The 25332-nt window shown below is 42.7% G+C and overlaps 1 protein-coding gene across 14 annotated transcripts in view; it reads right to left on the reverse strand.

Moving 5' to 3' along the window:
- LOC118400199 (eukaryotic translation initiation factor 4 gamma 3-like) overlaps nucleotides 1–25332 on the reverse strand; it is an 83628-nt gene that overhangs the window by 22174 nt on the left and 36122 nt on the right. For 13 of the 14 annotated variants that reach the window (XM_035796804.2, XM_035796809.2, XM_035796805.2 and 10 more), the window contains exon 3: nucleotides 2307–2474. In XM_035796804.2, coding sequence (XP_035652697.1) covers nucleotides 2307–2474 — 168 coding nt within the window. The remainder of the gene's footprint in view (nucleotides 1–2306; nucleotides 2475–25332) is intronic. The other variant, XM_035796811.2, reaches the window with a different exon arrangement.

Below are 25332 nucleotides of genomic sequence, written 5' to 3' on the forward strand. Positions count from 1 at the left end.
TTGTCTTACGTCATATAGATTGGTGCAGAAGGCCATTGGGCTATATGATGACTTGCAAATACTCATGGGATAGATTTTTAAAAGTATTTTGTCTATAATCCGCAGTCATAACATTAAAAAATGTTACCAAGGTGACATTGTCTACTGAACCTCCATCCTCAGAGTCAAAAATGAGTCAAAAATCTGCAGCTAATTTTGATGTTTTCATCACGAGCAAGTCTTAACTACCTAATTATATATCTAGCTAATAAGTATTGTGGTTGTAGAATCAGTATTATAAATTGCTTGCTAGCTAAGCTAGTTTGCTTGCTAACTAAGGCAGTGAGTCTCATCAATCCATATAAAACGAAAGCGATGTTAACCCAGCGCCAGTAAACACACTCGATGCTTAATAAATACTCCTTCAAGGTAGCTAGCTAGTGTAGTACAATTATATCTAATAGCACAATGAATATGTTTTCATGATAAGACGGTGTTTGGCCGTGTTTAGTTAACCGAGTTCTGTAGCAGCTGACTACTCTAGTTGCGACGGTATCGCGTTGGCCAAATGTTACAAAGTACCGAGCCAAAAGTGCCAGTCTATCAGAGTCAAATACATACTTCGGTGCAGTACAACTTCAGCAGCAAGCTGGTAAACTAGCTACAGTAATGGCCATTCCAACTAGCACTAGCTAGCTGCTAACAAGTTTGCTCCGCTGACCGACTATAGCTCAGCGTTCAACTGCTCTCAAAGCCCATCACTAAGCAAAGAACCCTGGGACAAATACACCTCCCTCTGCAACTGGATCCTGGACACATCTACCAGGCTGATCCACAACACAGGGGGGGGGCCTCAGGGGCCCCCTCCTGAACTCCCTGTTCACCCATGACTCTATGGCCAAGCAAGACTCCAACACCATCATTAAGTTTGCCGACTACACAACGGTGAAAGGCCTGATCACCAATGACGATGAGGCAGCCTATAGGGAGGAGGTCAGAGAGCTGGCAGTGTGGTGCCAGGACAACAACCGCTCCCTCAACATGATCAAGACAAAGGAGATGGTCGTGGACTACAGGAAAAGGAGGGCCGAGCACGCCTTCATTCTCATCGACAGGGCTGTAGTGGAGCAGGTCGAGAGCTTCAAGTTCCTTGGTGTCCACAACACCAACAAACGATCATGGTCCAAACACACCAAGACAGTCATGAAGAGGGCACAACAAAGCCTATTCCCCACCAGAGCGCCAAGTCTTGGTCCAAAAGGCTCCTTAACAGCTTAACATTGCATTGACCCCCCGTTCCTCCCTTTAAATTTATTTGTATTTTTTAAATGCTGTTGCTACTCGCTGTTTATCATCTATGCATAGTCACTTTCCCCCTACCTACATGTACAAATTACCTCGACTAACCTGTACCCCCGCACATTGACTCAGAACTGGTACCCCCTGTAAATATAGCCTCGTTACTGTTATTTTACTGTGCTACTTCTTTCCCCTTCATTTATAAAACATAATTTTTCTTAACTGCATTATGGGTTAAGGGCTCGTAGGTAAGCATCTCACGCTATGGTCTACACATGTTGTATTCGGCGCATGTGTGAAATAAAAATGTCATGAATATTTATGAGTCTCGACATAATCCGTTGGGTGATTGGTTGAGCCTTCTTGAGTGTGTGTGACGTCACACAGATGCTTTACAAAGAGCCGTGGTGTGGCTATATAGCTGGGATAATTCAAGTTGTGCCACCGGCTGCAGACACTATTAATAGGCCAGAAAGAGCAGCTGAACACAGTGGGATATGGGAACCCTTTCATCACACACTGCTTTATGCAAAGGTTGACTCATTCTGGAATCGACAATAAGTGTTTTTTTTGTTTGTGTGTGCGTGCACTTCAAGGCAGTAGGAGAAACTAGCAAATCCCAGGAGCAGCAATGCAATTTACTTTCTGTACCAGTGACTAATACATTAACCCTTTAGCAGGCTCTTATGGAGAGCAGAGAGAACACGCCGCAGCAGTTTAGAAGTTGCTGATGTCCTGTGGAACTCTTATCATTAAAACAACTGTCCTTCTCTTAGACTATTTATTGACAGGCAGCACACAGGACATACAGAAATACAAAAACACTATTTGACCAATCAACAGGCCACTGTGCATTTAATTCATTAAGAAATGAATGCAAACAAAGCATGCAGCAACAGGCATTTTGATAAAGATGTTACAGAACAACAGGAGGAGAAAGAATGAGAGATAGAGGGAGAGAGACAAAAATAAAAACAGACAGACAGACCAAAAGGTCATACGCAGAGAGGATGGCGGCAGAGACTCACCCCTCCGCTTGCCTCCCAGCCCTTAGGGTAGCGATATGGGGAAGCTGTGGGTACTGATACCTGAGAGAGCGCCGGTGAGTGGGCATGCCCTGGCGGTGTGCCCGCCAAGTTAGGGTGTCCCTTTGTGATGTCATGAGCCGTGTAGGGAGGACCAGGATGCCTCGGTACCTACAGCACACAAAGAGAAAAAGATAGAGGACATCAGATAATTACAACATGAAAAGACAGAGGCAGTCGGGTACAGTGCATTCAGAAACTATTCAGACCCCTCAACTTTTTCCACATTGTTACGTTAGAGCCTTATTCTAAAATAGTTTTTTCCTCAATCTACACACAATACCCCATAATGACAAAGCAAAAACAGGTCTAGAGATTTTTGCAAATTTATGAAACAAAATAATTTAAATATAATATTTACAAAAGTATTCAGACCCTTTACTCAGTGCTTCACTGAAGCACCTTTGGCAGCGATTACAGCCTTGAGTCTTCTTGGGTATGACATTACAAGCTCAGCACACCTGTATTTGGGGAGTTTCTCCCATTATTCTCTGCAGATCCTCTCAAGCTCTGTCAGGTTGGATGGGGAGGGGCACTGGACAACTATTTTCAGGCATCTCCAGAGACGTTCGATCGGGTTGAAGTCCGGGAACCGGCTGGGCCACTCAAGGACATTCAGAGACCTGTCCCGAAGCCACTCCTGCGTTGTCTTGGCTGTGTGCTTAGGGTTGTTGTCCTGTTGGAAGGTAAAACTTCGCCCCAGTCTGCAGGCCCGAGCGCTCTGGAGCAGGTTCTTTAAGGATCTCTGTACTTTGCTCTGTTAATCTTTCCCTCGATCATGACTACCGGTAGTCTCCCAGTCCCTGCCGCTGTAAAACATCCCCACACCATGATGATGCCACCCGCATGCTTCACAGTAGGGATGGTGCCAGGTTTCCTCCAGACGTGACGCTTGGCATTCAGGCCAAAGAGTTCAATCTTGGTTTCATCAGACCAGAGAATCTTGTTTCTCAAGGTCTGAGTGGCTTTCGTCAAACTCCAAGCGGGCTGTCATGTGCCTTTTACTGAGTTGCTTCCGTCAGGCCACTCCACCATAAAGGCCTGATTGGTGGAGTGCTGCAGAGATGCTTGTCCTTCTGGAAGGTTCTCTCATCTCCACAGAGGAACTCCGGAGCTCTGTCAGAGTGACCATCAGGTTCTTGGTCACCTCCCCGACCAAGGCCCTTCTCCCCAGATTGCTTTGGTAGGCGGCCAGCTCTAGGAAGAGTCTTGGTGGTTCCACATTTTCTTCCATTTAAGAATGATGAGGCCACTGTGTTCTTGGGGACCTTCAATGCTGCAGACATTTTTTGGCAACCATCCCCAGATCTGTGCCAAAAACACAAACCTGTCTCGGAGCTCTACGGAAAATTCCTTCAACCTCATGTCTTGGTTTTTGCTCTGACATGCACTGTCAACTGTAGGATCTTATATAGACAGGTGTGTGCCTTTCCAAATAATGTCCAATCAATTGAATTGACCACAGGTGGACTCCAAACAAGTCGTAGAAACATCACAAGGATGATGAATGGAAACAAGATACACCTGATCTCAATTTCAAGTCCTCATAGCAAATGGTCTGAATACTTATGTAAATAAGGTGTGTGTTCTTTATTTTGAATAAATGTGAAACATTTTCTAAAAACCCGTTTTCGCTTTGTCATGGGGTATTGTGTGTAGATTGATAAGGGAAAAAAAATATTTAATACATTTTACAATAAGGCTGAAATGTAACAAATTGTGGGAAAACTCAAGGTGTCTGAATACTTTCCGAATGCACTGTATATGCTTGTGCGTGTTTTGAGTTATATTATATCCTGTATTTGTTAGTGTACTGAAGCTGTAACATTTTGGCAAAGAATTGCCAAGAGAATGTACACATTAGAGTTGCAAAAGGAGGGAATGTACCACTCGGAACTTCAGAAATGTACCAGTAATCTACTAGAATTTTGGAAACATCCAAAGACTAAGTTCACATGTAGGAGAGATAAAATAATTAAATATGAAGTTTTGAAAATGAAATATAAAATGACAAAATCTGTAAAACATTATCCTAAATATAACCCATAAATTTAGGGAATAACATTGATGTTATGAGGGTATCAGCCTGGAATATAATTTATTCTTGTGCATCTTTCTCTTTCAAGACTTACAAAAACAAACAACATGCAGCAATTTTAAAGATTTTACTGAGTTACAGTTCATGTAAGGAAACCGGCCAATGGAAATAAATTCATCAGGCCCTAATCTATGGATTTCAATTTCAGTCAATTTCTAATGTGACCACCATTCATGCAGCGCGACATTTCTGTCACGTTGAGTTGAGCAGGCTGTTGATTGTGGCCTGTGGAATGTGGTCCCACGCCTCTTGATTAGATGCTTTTTTTCAGAAGGCTATTTTCTCTTGAACCAGTCTTTCCACAAGAAACTCATGGACAATTAGGGCTGGGCAAATTTTCGAATTTATTTGATTCATTCAAATGTATGTACAGTGCCTTGCGAAAGTATTCGGCCCCCTTGAACTTTGCGACCTTTTGCCACATTTCAGGCTTCAAACAAAGATATAAAACTGTATTTTTTTGTGAAGAATCAACAACAAGTGGGACACAATCATGAAGTGGAACGACATTTATTGGATATTTCAAACTTTTTTAACAAATCAAAAACGGAAAAATTGGGCGTGCCTTCTGTGCTATGTGCATGTTATTCTCTCTCACACACACACACGAGAGATCATTTCTTCCTCTCTGACAAGAAGTTTCAAGTCGCTATTGGATTTGATATGGACACAGAAGCACATTGAGACATTTTACTGTAATACGGAAGTAAAAATGTCGAAAAATGCCCTTTTTATGTTTCAACTCCTCTCAAATTGAACACAGCGCGGACAACTGAAACAGAAGTATTAATGAACATTGATTCTGGAAAAGTAATGCTCAGTTTGTCGCGCGGCATTTAACTACCGCTATCAGCACTTTAGCTTAAGACTTATACTATCTGTCTAGTCTGTTTGATAAATGTGCAATAAGCATAAAACAAAAGGAATTGGCAACTCGTTCTCATTCTGAGAAATAAAAGTAGGCCACTTGATTTCAACATCTGAACAAAGTGGACTGGCTAGCGTGCTGTTCAAACAGTTGGAGACAGACAGAAGGGTGGGTTCATAACAATTCAACTGTTCTAACTTGTTACCTAGCAAATAGATCAAGTTGGAAGTAAAGATTAGCTGGCTATTCACTAGCACATGGGCTAGTGTTTGAAAGATTGTTTACGAGACCTTTTCTATAATTCCGGCTACAAGAAGTATTAGTGAATGTGCATTATGCATGGTCCTGGTTAAATTTGAAACAATTATTAGTGGGTCTTATGGTTGTGGGAGACTTATATTTAGCTTAGGTATAATTTCACAAGCCCTGAATTCATTAGATTATTGCTGACTGTTTGAAATTCGGCGTATTTCACCTTTAATTGTACAACAAAGCTTATTTAGAGATTTTTTTTCTTTAATCAAAACGTAGGGGCCTCCCGTGTGGTGCAGTGGTCTAAGGCACTGCATCGCAGTGCTTGAGGCGTCACGAGAGACCTGGGATCAATCCCAGGCTGTCACAACAGACCCGGGAATCCCATAGGGCGGCACACAATTGGCCGAGCGTCGTCTGGGTGATAAGAGGGTTTTGCCGGGGGTCTTTACTTGGCTCATCACACTCTAGCGACCCCTTGTGGTCAACTGGGCGCTTGTAGGCTGACTTCATCGTCAGTTGAACAATATTTCCTCCGAAACATTGGTGGAACTGGCTTCTGGGTTAAGCGGACGGTGTTAAGAAGCATGGTTTGGCAGGTCATGTTTAGGAGGATGCATGAGTCAATCTTCGCCTCTCTCGAGCCTGTTGGGGAGTTGCAGCGATGAGACAAGATCGTAATTGGATATCATGAAATTGGGGAGAAAGGGGGGGTAAAATACAACAAAAAAAAGAACAAATAATAATAATTTAAAACATTTTATTTTAAATTAAGAGACATACCGTGGGGAGAACAAGTATTTGATAACCTGCAAAATTGGCAGTGTTTCCCACTTACAAAGCATGTAGAGGTCTGTAATTTCTATCATAGGTACACTTCAACTGTGAGAGACGGAATCTAAAACAAAAATCCAGAATATCACATTGTATGATTTTGAAGTAATTAATTAGCATTGTATTGCATTAAAAGTATTTGATCACCTACCAACCAGTAAGAATTCCAGCTCTCACAGACCTGTTCGTTTTTCTTTAAGAATCCCTCCTGTTCTCCACTCATTACCTGTATTCACTGCACCTGTTTGAACTCGTTACCTGTATAAAAGACACCTGTCCACACACTCAATCAAACAGACTTCAACCTCTCCACTATGGCCAAGACCAGAGAGGGTGTAAGGACATCGGGGATACAATTGTAGACCTGCACAAGGCTGGGATGGGCTACAGGACAATAGGCAAGCAGCTTGGTGAGAAGGAAACAACTGTTGGCGCAATTATTAGAAAATGGAAGAAGTTCATGATGACGGTCAATCACCCTCGATCTGGGGCTCCATGCAAGATCTCACCTCGTGGGGCATCAATGATCATGAGGAAGGTGAGGGATCAGCCCAGAACTACAGGACAGGACCTGGTCAAGGATCCGAAGAAAGCTAGGACCACAGTCTCAAAGAAAACCATTAGTAACACACTACGCCATCATGGATTAAAATCCTGCAGCGTACGCAAGGTCCCCCTGCTCAAGCCAGCACATGTCCAGGCCCGTCTGAAGTTTGCCAATGACCATCTGGATGATCCAGAGGAGGAATGGGAGACGGTCATGTGGTCTGATGAGACAAAAATAGAGCTTTTTGGTCTAAACTCCACTCGCCATGTTTGAAGGAAGAAGAAGGATGAGTTCAACCCCACGAACACCATCCCAACCGTGAAAGATGGAGGTGGAAACATCATTCTTTGGGGATGCTTTTCTGCAAAGGGGACAGGACGACTGCACCGTATTGAGGAGAGGATGGATGGGACCATGTATCGCAAGATCCTGGCCAACAACCTCCTTCACTCAGTAAGAGCATTGAAGATGGGTCGTGGCTGGGTCTTCCAGCATGACAACGACCCGAAACATACAGCCAGGGCAACTAAGGAGTGGCTCCGTAAGAAGCAGTTGAAAGTCAGTTTTGCCCAGCGACATCCCCGAAACCTGAAGGATCTGGAGAATGTCTGTATGGATGAGTGGGCCAAAATCCCTGCTGCAGTGTGTGCAAACCTGGTCAAGAACTACAGGAAACGTATGATCTCTGTAATTGCAAACAAAGGTTTCTGTACCAAATATTAAGCTCAGATTTTCTGATGTATCAAATATGTATGTCATGCAATACAATGCAAATTAATTACTTAAAAATCATACAATGTGATTTTCTGGATTTTTGTTTTAGATTCCGTCTCACAGTTGAAGTGTACCTGTGATAAAAATTACAGACCTCGACATGCTTTGTAAGTAGGAAAACCTGCAAAATCGGCAGTGTATCAAATACTTGTTCTCCCCACTGTATGTACGTGAACCACCCATAAAAGGTTAAAAGAAAAATCAAGATATGATTTTTAGGCTATATCGCCAAGCCCTATGGACAAATAGTATTATAATGTTTTTTTTTAAGTATAAAGAAAAATCCGGTAACTGATAGTGGTAGTTTTGCAACCCTAGCACACACACAGAACTCCACAGGTCATTAGACTTGCTCCTGCTGAGGAATGTAAATTAGGGACTTTAAGGTAGGGATCAACTCCTGTCTGGCTCTGTGCAGAGGAGCAGAGGACCTATGCTGTACATGAAGCGGGTTGTGCCTTGCTGTGCAGACTTAGGCACTGCCCTGGGCTGTGCTGCCCGGTCTGTCCCTTTGCAGTGCTGGGCATGCAGTGTGATTCGTGCTATATCCCTTTCCCTGACACTGTCCTGTACTGTGAGCTGTAAAACACTGCAGGTGCTGCTGTAGTAGCAGGCCTGGCACAGCAGAGATAATGCAGGTTGGCCGGCTCACCTCTGCTCCCCTGGGCTTTCTGCTGCCCACACACCTGTTGCTGCTGCACATGAGCCTCTGTGAGGTAATGGTAACTCTCCCTCTCTCTCTCCTCCGATTGTCTTCTGGCAAAATTCTCTCTCAACAACCCTGGTTCACTCTTAATCCCTAACATATCTCGGTTTGGCCCACTTTCTCTGGTTGACAGGATAAAGGCAGCTAATCGGACTGCTGTTACCAGGGGATGAGTCTCTGCCGGTGACTGATTCCACTGACAGGCAGAATGACAGGAAGGGAGGGGCAGGACCTGCACAGCCGAGCATAGGGAAAGGAAGGGAAGGGAGAGTCCAGAAAGCAGTCCTCTCCTCGGCCACAGAGCAGACCAAAGCCATCCAGGAACATAGTTTCCATTGATGTCATGCCTGCAGGCCGCCAAACCCACACAGTCATTTAAAACTGACACTACCCAATACTGTGTATACATGTACCTATCAACCAGAATGATGTGATTGGTCAATTACATAAAACAAATCACATCTGTTCAACATTAATAACAAAAATGTTAAGTCCGCTATTTAGGGGACTTTGAGCGGTTCTGGACCGATTTCAGCTGACGTGTTTACAGACGTTGTAACATCAATTGCTGTGTACTCGGTTAAACCTCTGGTAGTCCTGCTTCACATGCCGTGAAATCTGACACTAGGCTTGGGTGGTATACCGTATATATACACACACACCATACACCGGGGTATTTGGAAATAACCACGGGATGGTTTTTCTAATACCGTGAAAAGAAACTATTTCTTTATATAAAAAACAAGTGAATATTTGTAGCTACCTTTTATGTAAATATCTGCAGTCAACTTCTGCAATACTTTAGGAGATAAAGTAGATCACGTTCTACATTTCGTCAGTCACAATTTTCATTATGAAGCTTACCGGTAGTATAGTCCCATGATTTTTGTTTACAAGCACATATCCACAAAGAGACCGGAGCCTTGTGAAACATTCATTGTTGTGCAGCACCTGCCACATGATCTAGTTACAGTATGGAATCTACAACTAAATGTTTGGCAGCTTATAACTATTAAGTTAACTGTGCTAAAAAGTCCTGCAGTTTTGATTTGGTTTGTTAATTTAGTAGCATGTTATCGAGCTAAGTGGTTAGCTTCTTGACCAAGCTTCTTTTCGTAACAGCAGAGACCCCCCCCCGCACCAAGAGCCTTGCGGTCTAATATTGTGAGTAGCTTTTTTGAGTTAAAACTTAAGAGTTGGGATGTCTGTCCTGAAAATAGTTTGTCAAATAGTTTGCACCGGTTATAATTTAGCTAGCATTCCCTATGGAAGAATTTAGTCAGTCACCAATTGTGCATGTTCTCCCACTTAAGAAAGATGAGGCCTGTAATTTTCATCATAGGTACACTTCAACTATGACAGACAAAATGAGATTTTTTCGCCCCAGAAAATCACATTGTAGGATTTTTAATGAATTTATTTGCAAATGATGGTGGAAAATAAGTATTGTAATATATTTTGGTTTCATCTGACTATATGGTATTCTCCCAATCTTCTTCTGGATCATTCAAATGCTCTCTAGCAAACTTCAGACGGGCCTGGACATGTACTGGCTTAAGCAGGGGGACACTTCTGGCACTGCAGGATTTGAGTCCCTGGTAGTGTAGTGTGTTACTGATGGTAGGCTTTGTTACTTTGGTCCCAGCTCTCTGCAGGTCATTCACTAGGTCCCCCCGTGTGGTTCTGGGATTTTTGCTCAGCGTTCTTGTGATCATTTTGACCCCATGGGGTGAGATCTTGCGTGGAGCCCCAGATCGAGGGAGATTATCAGTGGTCTTGTATGTCTTCCATTTCCTAATAATTGCTCCCACAGTTGATTTCTTCAAACCAAGCTGCTTACCTATTGCAGATTCAGTCTTCCCAGCCTGGTGCAGGTCTACAATTTTGTTTCTGGTGTCCTTTGACAGCTCTTTGGTCTTGGTCATAATGGAGTTGGGAGTGTGACTGTTTGAGGTTGTGGACAGGTGTCTTTTATACTGATAAGTTCAAACAGGTGCCAATAATACAGGTAACGAGTGGAGGACAGAGGAGCCTCTTAAAGAAGAAGTTACAGGTCTGTTGGAGCCAGAAATCTTGCTTGTTTGTAGGTGACCAAATACTTATTGTCCACCATAATTTGCAAATAAATTCATAAAAAATCCTACAATGTGATTTTCTGGATTTTTTCTCTCATTTTGTCTGTCATAGTTGAAGTGTACCTATGATGAAAATTACAGGCCTCTCATCTTTTTAAGTGGGAGAACTTGCACAATTGGTGGCTGACTAAATACTTTTTTGCCCCACTGTAATTGTTAGTCTCGTTAACCTTCGGATTACAGGGGCTTGAAAAAAAGCATTACTTGTGTTCAATATCGGTATTAGCGAATATCCCGGGATGTGTCGAAGTCTGTATGAAGATACGAAGGTAAGACAATCTGCATAGGAAGCGATACGTCACATTTTCTGGCCTATTCAGACAAAGGATCAATTTCCTCTGGCTGTGAACCTCGGTGCTCCGCTTTCAACACGGCATATGAAATAGGAGAGTATAGTAATTGTAGCAACAGTGTCATCTTGCTGTGATGTTCTCTGACGGATTTAGAGCTCTCAATGTGAAAACAATAGGGCTGTCAAAGTTAAGTCAGAGTTAACACGTTTTAACTGTAAAAAAAGTCAGCGGTTAATCGAGTCACTATTTCTTCACCGCACAGAAACGTTGAAGTCCATGTGTTTGACAGACCCTTTTAAGCGCAGAACACAACACCAAAACACAGCTACAGTCAATGCTTGTGCCTTTACACTGATGAAGGCTGTGTGTTTCCAGCCAAAACCATTATGTTATGCCCAATATTACCGTAGCTGTTTTTTTCTTCCTACCGGATTCGTGTGCATGTCGCAGAATATTTTAAACTACTTGTGAGTCGCTATTTTCTAGTTAGAAAACACACAATGTTTAGCCAGCTAGTCATGTTACCTACCTAGCAAGCAATCTGAACTTGACCACTGACTAGGCTATGCACAAATTTGGATGGCACAGGAAAAACTGAAAAGGAATAGGCTACTCAAAGAGATACTTCAAAGGTAGGTTGCATATGCAAGAGTGGGGTGTGTATGATTGTGTGTGAGAGTGGGAGTAAGTGAGAGAGAAAGAGGGTGTGGGAGGAAGAGTGTGTAGGCCTACTTGTGCAAAGTTATCTGAACAGTACAGATGGTTACAGTGTTTTCGTAACATTGTTAGACAAGTTAAAAAGCTCTTTGTTCACTGTATACATAGAGCCTGTTCTTTTTTCTAAAGTCACACTCATTTAGACTGAGGCTTCTTTAACAGCACTTAAGGCTGTGCGTGTGTGAAAGAGAAAGGGAGAGACTAGTGTGTGTGTGTGCCAGTGGAGGCTACTCAGAGGATAAATGTTGAAACATTAAATTATACTTTAGATAAAACTACACCAAATATATTTAAATGTCACCAAATGATTAAAACACAATGTTTTGCAGTGAAGGTCTACAATAGCCTCAGGGGCACTCTGTAGGGTAGCACCCTGGTGTAGCCGGAGGACAGTCAGCTTCTGTCCTCCTCTGGGAACATTGACTTCAATACAAAAGGCTCAAGGTTCTCACCCCCTTCAATGGTTTTACACAGTAATTATGACAACTTCCGGAGGACGTCTTCCAACCTATCAGAGCTCTCCCAATCAAAAGGTCAGAGAATGAATCTAATACTGAAAGCAAAAGCTACAGCTATCTAGCACTGCAGTGCATAAAATGTGGGAAATAGTTGACTCAGAGAGACAATAGTTGAACAGTAGTGAATTAATTTCCACAAAATTAAGGATAAGCGATAGAACTAGCTTTATTTGGTTGCATCTTTCATTTTGCTAGAGAATGCAGCTACCTAGTTTAGCCTACACAAACACCAGGCTCAAACAGAGAGGGATGCTATGTTGTTAGCTAGATGGCTATGGCTATCCACCATTGGAACTCTTCCAAGTCAAGATAAGCATCATTTGAGTCATTTGGAGGTGTACCTGTGGATGTATTTCAAGGCCTACCTTCAAACTCAGAGTCTCTTTGCTTGACATCATGGGAAAATGAAAAGAAATCAGTCAAGACTGCAGGAAAAAAAAAAAATCTACACCCCCACTAGGCTGGTTCATCCTTGAGAGCAATTTTCAAACACCTGAAGGGAACACATTCATTTATACAAACAATAGTACGCAAGTATTAACACCATGGGACCACGCAGCCGTCATATCGCTCAGGAAGGAGACGCGTTCTGTCTCCTAGAGATGAACGTACTTTGGTGTGAAAAGTGCAAATCAATCCCAGAACAACAGCAAAGGACCATGTGAAGATGCTGGAGGAAACCGGTACAAAAGTATCTATATCCACAGTAAAACGAGTCCTGTATTGACAACCTGAAAGGCCGCTCAGCAAGGAAGAAGCCACTGCTCCAAAATCGCCATAAAAAAGCCAGACCACGGTTTGCAACTGCATATGGGGACAAAGACTGTACCTTCTTTAGAAATGTCCTCTGGTCTGATGAAACAAAAATATAACTGTTTGACCATAATGACCATTGTTATGTTTGGAGGAAAAAGGGGGAGGCTTGCAAGCTGAAGAACACCAACCCAACCGTGAAGCACAGAGGTGGCAGCATCATGTTGTGGGGGTGCTTTGCTGCAGGAGGGACTGGTGCACTTCACAAAATAGATGCCATCATGAGGTAGGACAATTATGTGTATATATTGAGGCAACATCTCAAGACACCAGCCAGGAAGGTAAAGCTTGGTCGCAAATGGGTCTTCCAAATGGACAATGACCCCAAGCATACTTCCAAAATTGTGGCAAAATGGCTTAGGGACAACAAAGTCAAGTTATTGGAGAAGCCATCACAAAGCCCTGACCTCATCCTATAGAACATTTGTGGGCAGAACTGAAAAAGCATGTGCGAGCAACGAGGCCAACAAACTTGACTCAGTTACACCAGCTCTGTCAGGAGGAATGGGCCAAAATTCACCCAACTTATTGTGGGAAGTTTGTGGAAGGCTACCTGAAACATTTGACCCAAGTTAAACAATTTAAAGGGTATGCTACCAAATACTAAATTGAGTGTATGTAAACTTCTGACCCATTGGGAATGCGATGAAAGAAATAAAAGCTGAAATAAATCACTTCTATTATTCTGACATTTCACATTCTTAAAATAAAGTGGTGAGTCTAACTGACCTAAGAGAGGAAATTATTACTTGGATTAAATTTCAGGAATTGTAAAAAATTGAGTTTAAATGTATTTGGCTAAGGTGTATGTAAACTTCCAACTTCAACTGCACGTGCTTTCAGTTCGTCCCATTTATTTTCCAGCAATTGAACGTTAGCTAAAAGTACGGATGGCAAAGGCAGATTAGCCACTCGTCACCTAATCCTCAGAAGGCACCCAGATCTCGTTCCGCAAAATCTCTTTCTTTCTCCAGTGAATTATGGAGATGAAGGCCTGTTCGGGTGTTTGGAGTATATCCTTCCCATCAGACTCATGAAAGAAAATTCATTGTCCAATTTGAGGTGAGTAAATCTCTGTTCTGATGTCCAGAAGCTCTTTTTGATCATAAGAGACGGTAGCAGCAACATTGTGTACAAAATAAGCTACAGACAATGCAAAAAAAACGAACAAAATAGCACAGTTGGTTGAGAGCCAATAAAACAGCAGCCATCTTTCATACCATGATGTGACAATGCAGGTTGTGTGTACCGGTTACAGGAGTCATAATATGAATGTTTGGCTTGGAAAGGTTTTTTTCACCTGGTCACAGACAGCTGAAAGTGAACTGTATTTGCGTGTGACCAGGGGTGTATTCATTCCATCGATTCTATTGAAAAACTTTTCTTAAATGGAAGCAAATCGAACAGAGATACAAATACCAGAATTTGCCCAATAGAAATTCACATTTGCAACTGTTGGACTAATGATTACTCCCTATATCAGATAGATGCAGCCAAGAGTGTGCAAGGTGGTACTTAATGTGTCACTCACTGTCACCTTGATTACTCAAAATTCCCTGTTGTAAACGTTCATAGGCTATTTCACAGGCTAGGTTGTAGCAACCTCATGATGGGTACAGAGAACATTTGAGTGTCAAGAAGTAGCCTAAGCCTATCGATGTTACATTGAGCTGGGTGAGCCACTCGCCAAATTCATTAAAAATCCTACAATGTGATTTTCTGGATTTTTTTTCTCTCATTTTGTCTGTCATAGTTTAAGTGTACCTATGATGAAAATTACACGCCTCTCATCTTTTTAAGTGGGAGAACTTGCACAATTGGTGGCTGACTAAATACTTTTTTGCCCCACTGTATGTAATTCAGACCCTATGAGACTCAATTGAGCTCAGGTGCATCCTATTTCAATTCATCATCCTTGAGATGTTTCTAGAACTTCAATGGAATCCATCTGTGGTATGTTCAATTGATTTGACAAGATTCGGAAAGGCACACATCTGTCTATATAAAACGGTCCCACAGTTGACTGTGCATGTCAGAGTAAAAACTGAACAAATTGTCCGTAGAGCTCAGCGAAAAGATTGTCGAGGCACAGATTTGAGGAAGGGTATAAAAAAATGTCTGCAGCATTGAAGGTCCCGAAGAACACAGTGGCCTCCATCATTCATAAATGGAGGAAGTTTGGAACCGTCAAGACTCTTCATAGAGCTGGCCGCCGGGCACACGGAGTAATCAGGGCAGAAGGGCATTGGTCAGGGAGGTGACAAAGAACCCAATGGTCACTCTGGCAGAGCTCCAGAATTCCTATGTGGAGATGAGAGAACCTTCCACAAGGACAACCATCTCTGCAGCACTCCACCAATCAGGCCTTTTTGGAGTTGCCAGACGTAAGCCACTCCTCAGTAATAGGCACATGACAGTCCACTTGGATTTAGCCAAAAGTCACTTAAAGGACTCTCAGACCTTGAGAAAAAAGATGCTCTGGTCTGATGAAACCAAGATCGAATACTTTTGAACTTTGAAGCATGGCGGTGGTAGCATCCTGCTGTGGGGATAAAAAAAAGGGGAAATATGAACAGAGCAAAGTACAGAGAGATCCTTGATGGAAACCTGCTCCGGAGCGCTCAGGACTGCAGACTTGGGCGACGGATCACCTTCAAAAAGGACAACGACCCTAAGCACACAGCCAAGACAACACAAGAGTGGCTTAGGGACAAGTCTCTGAATGTCCTTGAGTGGCCCAGCAAAAGCCCGGACTTGAACCCGATCTAACATCTCTGGAGAGATCTGAAAATAGCTGTGCAGCGACGCTCCCCATTCAACCTGACAGCTTGAGAGGCTCTGCAGAGAAGAATGGGGAAAAACTCCCCAAATACAGGTGTGCCAAGTTGTAGCGTCATACCCAAGAAGACTCGAGGCTGTAATCGCTGCCAAATGTGCTTCAACAAAGTACTGAGCAGTGGTGTAAAGAACTTTGAAGTATTTTTACTTAAGTATTTTTGGGGGGCATCTGTACTTTTCTATTCATATATTTTTTTTAGGGGGTAGATCAGCTTTAATATTGCAGATAACGTGTAGAATCCATCAATGGAATTGTCTGCATCACTTCCAATCCCCCATATATTATTTTGCAAATATATATATAGTACCAGTCAAAAGTTGACACACCTATTCATTCCAGGGTTTTCCTTTATTTTTTTACTATTTTCTACATCGTACATTGAGACTATTCAAAGAAGCCACCCTTTGTCTTGATGACAGCTTTGCGCACACCGCCCTCCAAATTCATATTCATTATATAAATAGGCCCGTTTAATTGTCAACTGTCACTTTACTACATTACTAAAGAAAATAACATACTTTTTAGTCCATTTTTCCCTGACAACCAAAAGTACTCCTTACATTTCGAATGCTTAGCAGGACAGGAAAATTGTCAAATTCTCACACATCAAGAGAACATACCTAGTCATCTTATCATGCAGACTCACTAAACATAAATGTTTTGTTTGTAAAATCGTGCCATCTGGTTGTCTTAACATAAGGAATGTGAAATGATAAATACTTTTGCTTTTGATACATATGTACATTTTAGCAATTACATTTACTTTGGATACATAAGCATATTTAAAAAAGGTCAGACTTTCACTCAAGTAGTATTTTATTGGTGATTTTCACTTTTACTTGAGTAATTTTCTATTAAGGCATCTTTACTTTTACTCAAATATGACAATTGGGTTGTTTTTCCACCATTTGTACAAAATAAAATAAAATTGTATTGGTCACACACATGGTTAGCAGATGTTAATGAGAGTGTAGCGAAATGCTTGTGCTTCTAGTTCCGACCGTGCAGTAATATCTAACAAGTTATCTAACAATTTAAGTACCACGCATGCGCGCGCGCAGGAATGAATATGTACATAAACAGAAATGGATGAGCGATGGCCGAACAGCATAGGCAAGATGCAGTAGATGGTAGAGGACAGTATATACATATGAGATGAGTAATGTAGGGTAGGTAAACATTATATAAAGCGGTATTGTTTAAAGTGACTAGTGATATTTATTACATACAATTTTTTATTACAAATTGGCTAGAGATTTGAGTCAGTGTGTTGGCAGCAGCCGCTCAATGTTAATGATGGCTGTTTAACAGTCTGATGGCCTTGTGATTGAAAAACAGCTTCTGTCTCTAGGTCCCAGTTTTGATGCACCTGTACTGACCTTGCCATGTAGATGATAGTAGGGTGAGCAGGCAGTGGCTCGGGTGGTTGTTGTCCTTGATTATATTTTTGGCCTTCCTGTGACACCGGGTGGTGTAGGTGTCCTGGAGAGCAGGTAGTTTGCCCCCAGTGATGCATTGTGCAGACCTCACTACCCTCTGGAGAGCCTTACGGTTGTGGGCGGAGCAGTTGCCGCACCAGGAGGTAATACAGAATAAACAGGATGCTCTCGATTGTGCATCTGTAAAAGTTTGAGAGTGTTTTTGGTGACAAGCCAAATTTCTGAGGTTGAAGAGGCGCTATTGCGCCTTCTTCACCACGCTGTCTGTGTGGGTGGACCATTTCAGTTTGTCCGCAATGTGTAGGCCAAGGAACTTAAAACATTCCACCTTCTCCACTACTGTCCTGTCAATGTGGATGCTCCCTATGCTGTTTTCTGAACAGCCCACGATCATCTCCTTTGTTTTGTTGACGTTGAGTGTGAGGTTATTTTCCTGACACCACACTCCGAGGGCTCTCACATCCTCCCTGTAGGCCTTCTCGTCGTTGTTAGTAATCAAGCCTACCACTGTTGTGTCATCTGCAAACTTGATGATTGAGTTGGAGGCGTGCATGGCCATGCAGTCATGGGTGAACAGGGAGTACAAGAGAGGGATGAGAATGCACCATTGTGGGGCCCCAGTGTTGAGGATCAGCGGGGTGGAGATGTTTCCTACCTTCACCACCTGGGGGTGGCCCGTCAGAAAGTCCAAGACCCAGTTACACATGGCGGGGTCGAGACCCAGTTTGGAGGGTACTATAGTGTTAAATGCTGAGCTGTAATCGATGAACAGCATAGGAATTATGTATATACATAGGTATTCTTCTTGTCCAGCAGTGTGCAGTGTGATTGCGTCACACTGTGATTGCAAATTGGAGTGGGTTTAGGGTGTCAGGTAGGGTGGAGGTGATCTGATCCTTGACTAGTCTCTCAAAGCACTTCATGATGACGGAAGAGTGCTACGGGGTGATAGATGTTTAGCTCAGTTACCTTAGCTTTCTTGGGAACAGGAACAATGCTGGCCCTCTTGAAGCAAATAGGAACAGCAGACTGGGATAGGGATTGGTTGAAAATGTCCATAAACACACCAGCCAGCTGAGTAAAGGGCCTGTTTTTGCTGTCATTATGGGGTATAGTGTGAAGATTGATGAGGGAAATAAAACAATTTAATTTTAGAATAAGGCCAAAAACGTAACAAAATGTGGAAAAAGTCAATGGTTCTGAATATTTTCCGAATGCACTGTATGTGTCTGGATTGCAAGCAGAGGTTCTGAATTTTTTCCTATTTTTCATATGTTCTAAATTAATCCACAGCAGAAGCATCTCCAGAGAGCGGAGCTCCACTATATGAGAGGCTCCTGTACTGTGTCTCCACCCCCGCACAGACCCTTGCCTCCAGGCAGACAGCACGGCTCAGCACAGCAGTGGCTCTGACACACCACACACACCGCAGTGGAGAGGGGGTCAACTCAGGCATCAGAGTAAGTAGACTGGGAGAAGCAGGGTAACGGAGTGTGGGCAACACACACACACACACGGCAGCGGGTAGGTGGGGGGTGAAGCTGACAGTTATGATGAATCATGTGGCAGTGAGCCCTAAGGTGACAGCCACATCTTCCCAGATGTAGACTGAGCTCAGTGATATGCCCCATGTTTCTGTCATACATTACACACACACACACTTCGTTTTTAAGCTGTAAAGAATATGTAAACTAAACAGACAGTGCAGGGCTCTAGACTAACATTTCCCCCTGGTGGCATTGGTGCCACTAAGTTAAGTTGATGGCACCAGCCCATTATTTGGTGCCATCAATTGTTTTCCACAGCATCACGGAATAGGAAATTGAGTATCATCTTATAAAGTAAGTGGATTGATAGACCAGTGGTCCCCAAATTATTTATAGTCCCGTACCCCTTCAAAACATTCAACCTCCAGATGCCTACCCCATCTAGCACCAGGGTCAACACACACGCATATTGTTTTTTGCTATCATTGTAAGCCTGCCAAACACTATATGATATGCGTAATAAACATAAAAATGAGTGTGAGTTTGTCACAACCCTGCTTGTGGGAAGTGACAAATAGCTCTTATAGGAACACGGCACGAATAATAATATAATAAATCAACCATTTTGCTCTTCATTTAACCATATAAAACCTTTTGTTAATCGAAAATTGTGAATAACTCACAGGTTAATGAGAAGAGTGTGCTTGAAAGGATGCACATAACTCTGCAATGTTGGGTTGTATTGGAGAGTCTCACACTTAAAATCATTTTCCACACACAGTCTGTGCCTGTATTTAGTTTTAATGCTAGTGAGGGCCGAGAATCCACTCTCACATGGGTACGTGGTTGCAAAGGGAATTAGTGTCTTAACAGCGCAATTTGCCAAGGCAGGATACTCTGAGGGCAGCCCGAACCACAAATCTGTCAGTGGCTTCTGATTAAATAAAATTTTCACAGAACAGCTTATTGCAATTTTCGACGAGGCTCTCCTTTAGATATCGACTGGAGGCAGGGCATGAAAGGGATAACTAATCCAGTCGTTTGTGTCATCTGTTTAGGGAAAGTACCTGCGTAATTGCACACCCAACTCACTCAGGTGCGTCGCTAGATCACATTTGACATTGTCTGTAAACTGGAGTTCATTTGCACACCAAAAAAAATCATACAATGGTGGAAAGACCTGTGTGTCGTCTTTGTTAATGCAGACAGAGAACTTCTTAACCATAGCCTCAGTTTTGTCCCACACATTGAATATAGTTGCGGAGAGTCCCTGTAATCCTAGATTCAGATCATTTGGGATAGGGGGCAGTATTTTCACTTCTGGATGAAAAGCGTGCCCAGACTAAACTGCCTGCTCCTCAGGCCCAGATGCTAGGATATGCATATTATTAGATTAGATTTGGACAGAAAACAATCTGAAGTTTCTAAAACTGTTTGAATGATGTCTGTGAGTATAACAGAACTCATATGGCAGACAAAAACCTAAGAAATAATCCAACCAAGAAGTGGGAAATTTTTAGGTTTTCAAGTCTTAGCCTATCCAATATACAGTGTCTGTGGGGTCATATTGCACTTCCTACGTCTTCCACTAGATGTCAACAGTCTTTAGAACCTTGCTTCAGGCTTCTACTGTGACGTGGGAGAGAATGAGAGCTGATTGAGTCATGGGTCTGCCAGAAGGCCATGTGCTCAGTCAGGCGAGAGTTAGCTCTGTTCCCATTAATTTCTAAAGACAAAGTAATTATCTGGTTGAAACATTCTTGAAGATTTATGATTAAAACATCCTAAAGATTGATTATATACATTGTTTGACATGTTTCTACGAACTGTAATATAACTTTTTCCACTTTGTCTGGACCTAGTGCCTGCACATTTGGATTACTGTACGAAACAAAAAGGAGGTATTTGGACATAAATGATGGACTTAAATAAAACTAACATTTATTGTGAAACTGGGATTCCTGGGAGTGCATTCTGATGAAGATCAAAGGTAAGTGAATATTTATAATGCTATTTCTGACTTTTGTTGACTCCATAACATGTGTGTATCTGTATTTCTTGTTTTGGTCTTGGAGCGCTGTACTCAGATTATTCCATGGTGTGCTTTTTCGTAAAGCTTTTTTGAAATCTGACACAGCGGTTGCATTAAGGAGAAGTAGATCTTTAATTCCATGCATAACAGTTGTATTTTCATCAACATTTATGATGAGTATTTCTGTAAATTGACGTGGCTCTCTGCACTTTCACCGGATGTTTTGGAGGCAAACCATAAACGCGCCAATGTAAACAGAGATTTCTGGATATAAATATGAACTTTATCGAACAAAACATACATGTATTGTGTAACATGAAGTCCTATGAGTGCCATCTGATGAAGATCAAAGGTTATTGATTCATTTTTATCTCTATTTCTGCTTTTTGTGACTCCTCTCTTTGGCTGGAAAAATGGCTGTTTTTTTGCGACTCGGTACTGACCTAACATAATCGCATGTTATGCTTTTGTTGTAAAGCCTTTTTGAAATCCGACACTGTAGTGGGATTAAACAACAAGTTTATCTTTAAAATGGAGTACAATACATGTATGAGATTTCTGTTTGAATTTGGCGCCCTGCACCTTTTTTAAACATTTTTTATTTTTATTTCACCTTTATTTAACCAGGTAGGCTAGTTGAGAACAAGTTCTCATTTGCAACTGCGACCTGGCCAAGATAAAGCATAGCAGTGTGAACAGACAACACAGAGTTACACATGGAGTAAACAATTAGCAAGTCAATAACACAGTAGAAAAAATGGGCAGTCTATATACAATGTGTGCAAAAGGCATGAGGTAGGCGAATAATACAATTTTGCAGATTAACACTGGAGTGATAAATGATCAGATGGTCATGTACAGGTAATATTGGTGTGCAAAAGAGCAGGAAAGTAAATAAATAAAAACAGTATAAAAACAGTATGGGAATGAGGTAGGTGAAAATGGGTGAGCTATTTACCTATAGACTATGTACAGCTGCAGCGATCGGTTAGCTGCTCGGATAGCTGATGTTTGAAGTTGGTGAGGGAGATAAAAGTCTCCAACTTCAGCGATTTTTGCAATTCGTTCCAGTCACAGGCAGCAGATTACTGGAACGAAAGGCGGCCAAATGAGGTGTTGGCTTTAGGGATGATCAGTGAGATACACCTGCTGGAGCGCGTGCTACGGATGGGTGTTGCTATCGTGACCAGTGAACTGAGATAAGGCGGAGCTTTACCTAGCATGGACTTGTAGATGACCTGGAGCCAGTGGGTCTGGCGACGGATATGTAGTGAGGGCCAGCCGACTAGAGCATACAGGTCGCAGTGGTGGGTGGTATAAGGTGCTTTAGTGACAAAACGGATGGCACTGTGATAGACTGCATCCAGTTTGCTGAGTAGAGTGTTGGAAGCCATTTTGTAGATGACATCGCCGAAGTCGAGGATCGGTAGGATAGTCAGTTTTACTAGGTAAGCTTGGCAGCGTGAGTGAAGGAGGCTTTGTTGCGGAATAGAAAGCCGACTCTTGATTTGATTTTTGATTGGAGATGTTTGATGTGAGTCTGGAAGGAGAGTTTGCAGTCTAGCCAGACACCTAGGTACTTATAGATGTCCACATATTCAAGGTCGGAACCATCCAGGGTGGTGATGCTAGTCGGGCATGCGGGTGCAGGCAGCGATCGGTTGAAAAGCATGCATTTGGTTTTACTCGCGTTTAAGAGCAGTTGGAGGCCACGGAAGGAGTGCTGTATGGCATTGAAGCTCGTTTGGAGGTTTGATAGCACAGTGTCCGATGACGGGCCGAAAGTATATAGAATGGTGTTGTCTGCGTAGAGGTGGATCAGGGAATCGCCCGCAGCAAGAGCAACATCATTGATATATACAGAGAAAAGAGTCGGCCCGAGAATTGAACCCTGTGGCACCCCCATAGAGACTGCCAGAGGACCGGACAGCATGCCCTCCGATTTGACACACTGAACTCTGTCTGCAAAGTAATTGGTGAACCAGGCAAGGCAGTCATCCGAAAAACCGAGGCTGTTGAGTCTGCCGATAAGAATATGGTGATTGACAGAGTCGAAAGCCTTGGCGAGGTCGATGAAGACGGCTGCACAATACTGTCTTTTATCGATGGCGGTTATGATATCGTTTAGTACCTTGAGTGTGGCTGAGGTGCACCCGTGACCGGCTCGGAAACCAGATTGCACAGCGGAGAAGGTACGGTGGGATTCGAGATGGTCAGTGACCTGTTTGTTGACTTGGCTTTCGAAGACCTTAGATAGGCAGGGCAGGATGGATATAGGTCTATAGCAGTTTGGGTCCAGGGTGTCTCCCCCTTTGAAGAGGGGGATGACTGCGGCAGCTTTCCAATCCTTGGGGATCTCAGACGATATGAAAGAGAGGTTGAACAGGCTGGTAATAGGGGTTGCGACAATGGCGGCAGATAGTTTCAGAAATAGCGGGTCCAGATTGTCAAGCCCAGCTGATTTGTACGGGTCCAGGTTTTGCAGCTCTTTCAGAACATCTGCTATCTGGATTTGGGTAAAGGAGAACCTGGAGAGGCTTGGGTGAGGAACTACGGGGGCGGAGCTGTTGGCCGAGGTTGGAGTAGCCAGGCGGAAGGCATGGCCAGCCGTTGAGAAGTGCTTATTGAAGTTTTCGATAATCATGGATTTATCGGTGGAGACCGTGTTTCCTAGCCTCAGTGCAGTGGGCAGCTGGGAGGAGGTGCTCTTGTTCTCCATGGACTTCACAGTGTCCCAGAACTTTTTGGAGTTGGAGCTACAGGATGCAAACTTCTGCCTGAAGAAGCTGGCCTTAGCTTTCCTGACTGACTGCGTGTATTGGTTCCTGACTTCCCTGAACAGTTGCATATCACGGGGCTATTCGATGCTATTGCAGTCCGCCACAGGATGTTTTTGTGCTGGTCGAGGGCAGTCAGGTCTGGAGTGAACCAGGGGCTGTATCTGTTCTTGGTTCTGCATTTTTTGAACGGAGCATGCTTATCTAAAATGGTGAGGAAGTTACTTTTAAAGAATGACCATGCATCCTCAACTGACGGGATGAGGTCAATGTCCTTCCAGGATACCCGGGCCAGGTCGATTAGAAAGGCCTGCTCACAGAAGTGTTTTAGGGAGCGTTTGACAGTGATGAGGGGTGGTCGTTTGACTGCGGCTCCGTGGCGGATACAGGCGATGAGGCAGTGATCGCTGAGATCCTGGTTGAAGACAGCGGAGGTATATTTGGAGGGCTGGATGTTGGTCAGGTGGGACATTAGCATCCCACGTACCCATCCCACGTACCCTAGAGAGGTTAAGCAAGAAAAAACACCACCCAGAGATGCCAGTAGTGTGAGACACTCATCATCATGCAAGTGATCAGGCAAGTGAAATAGATGGTCAGTAAAGAAAACTTTAAGCTGGTCTCTCAATTAAAAAAAAAACACATAGCGCACTTCTGTATGTTGTAAAAGCGTTACATGGTCGCTGCCAATATCATTGCATACTGCGGAAAATACACGAGAGTTCAGGGGTCTTGCTTTAACCTCTCTGGCCAAAAGCCAGGGAAAATGTAGAGCGCCAAATTTAAATAAATTACTATAAAAATCAAACTTTCATTAAATCACACATGCAAGATAGCAAATTAAAGCTACACTTGTTGTGAATCCAGCCAACATGTCAGATTTCAAAAATGCTTTTCGGAGAAAGCAAACAATGCTATTATCTGAGGATAGCACATCCATAAACAAAGCTAGAAACCATATTTCAAACCTGCAGGCGCGACACAAAACGCAGAAATAAAAGTATAATTCATACCTTACCTTTGACAAGCTTCTTTTGTTGTCACTCCAATATGTCCCATAAACATCACAAATGGTCCTTTTGTTCAATTAATTCCGTTGATATATATACAAAATGTCCAATTATTTGGCGCGTTTGATCCAGAAAAACACCGGTTCCAACTAGCTCAACGTGACTACAAAATATCTCAAAAGTTACCTGTAAACTTTGCCAAAACATTTCAAACCACTTTTGTAAAACAACTTCAAGTATTTTATTGAGTTTGAAATGTAAATCATCAATAAAATTGAAGACGGGATGATCTGTGTTCAATACAGGAAGAAAACAAACTGAAGCATGCTTTCTGGTCACGCGCCTCTAATCTAACAGTACACTTCAAGTGACCCTCGTTCAAGATGGCCGTACTTCTTCATTACAAAAAGGAATAAACTCAACCAATTTCTAAAGACCGTTGACATCCAGTGGAAGTGATAGGAACTACAAGAAGGTACCGTAGAAATCTGGATTCCCAATGAAAAAACATTGAAAAGAGAGTGACCTCAAAAACAAACAAAACACCGGAATGGTTTGTCCTCGGGGTTTCGCCTGCTAAATAAATTATGTTATACTCACAGACATGATTCAAACAATTTTAGAAACTTCAGAGTGTTTTCTATCCAAATCTACTAATAATATGCATATCTTATCTTCTGGGGATGAGTAGCAGGCAGTTGAATTTGGGCATGTATTTCATCTGGACATGAAAATACTGCCCCCTGTCACCAAGAAGTTAACCTCTTGAGACTAGGGGGCAGTATTTTCATTTTTGAAAAAATAACATTCCCAAAGTAAAACGGGCTATT

The sequence above is a fragment of the Oncorhynchus keta genome, chromosome 21 (genome assembly GCF_023373465.1).
Source record: "Oncorhynchus keta strain PuntledgeMale-10-30-2019 chromosome 21, Oket_V2, whole genome shotgun sequence".
NCBI lineage: Eukaryota > Metazoa > Chordata > Actinopteri > Salmoniformes > Salmonidae > Oncorhynchus > Oncorhynchus keta.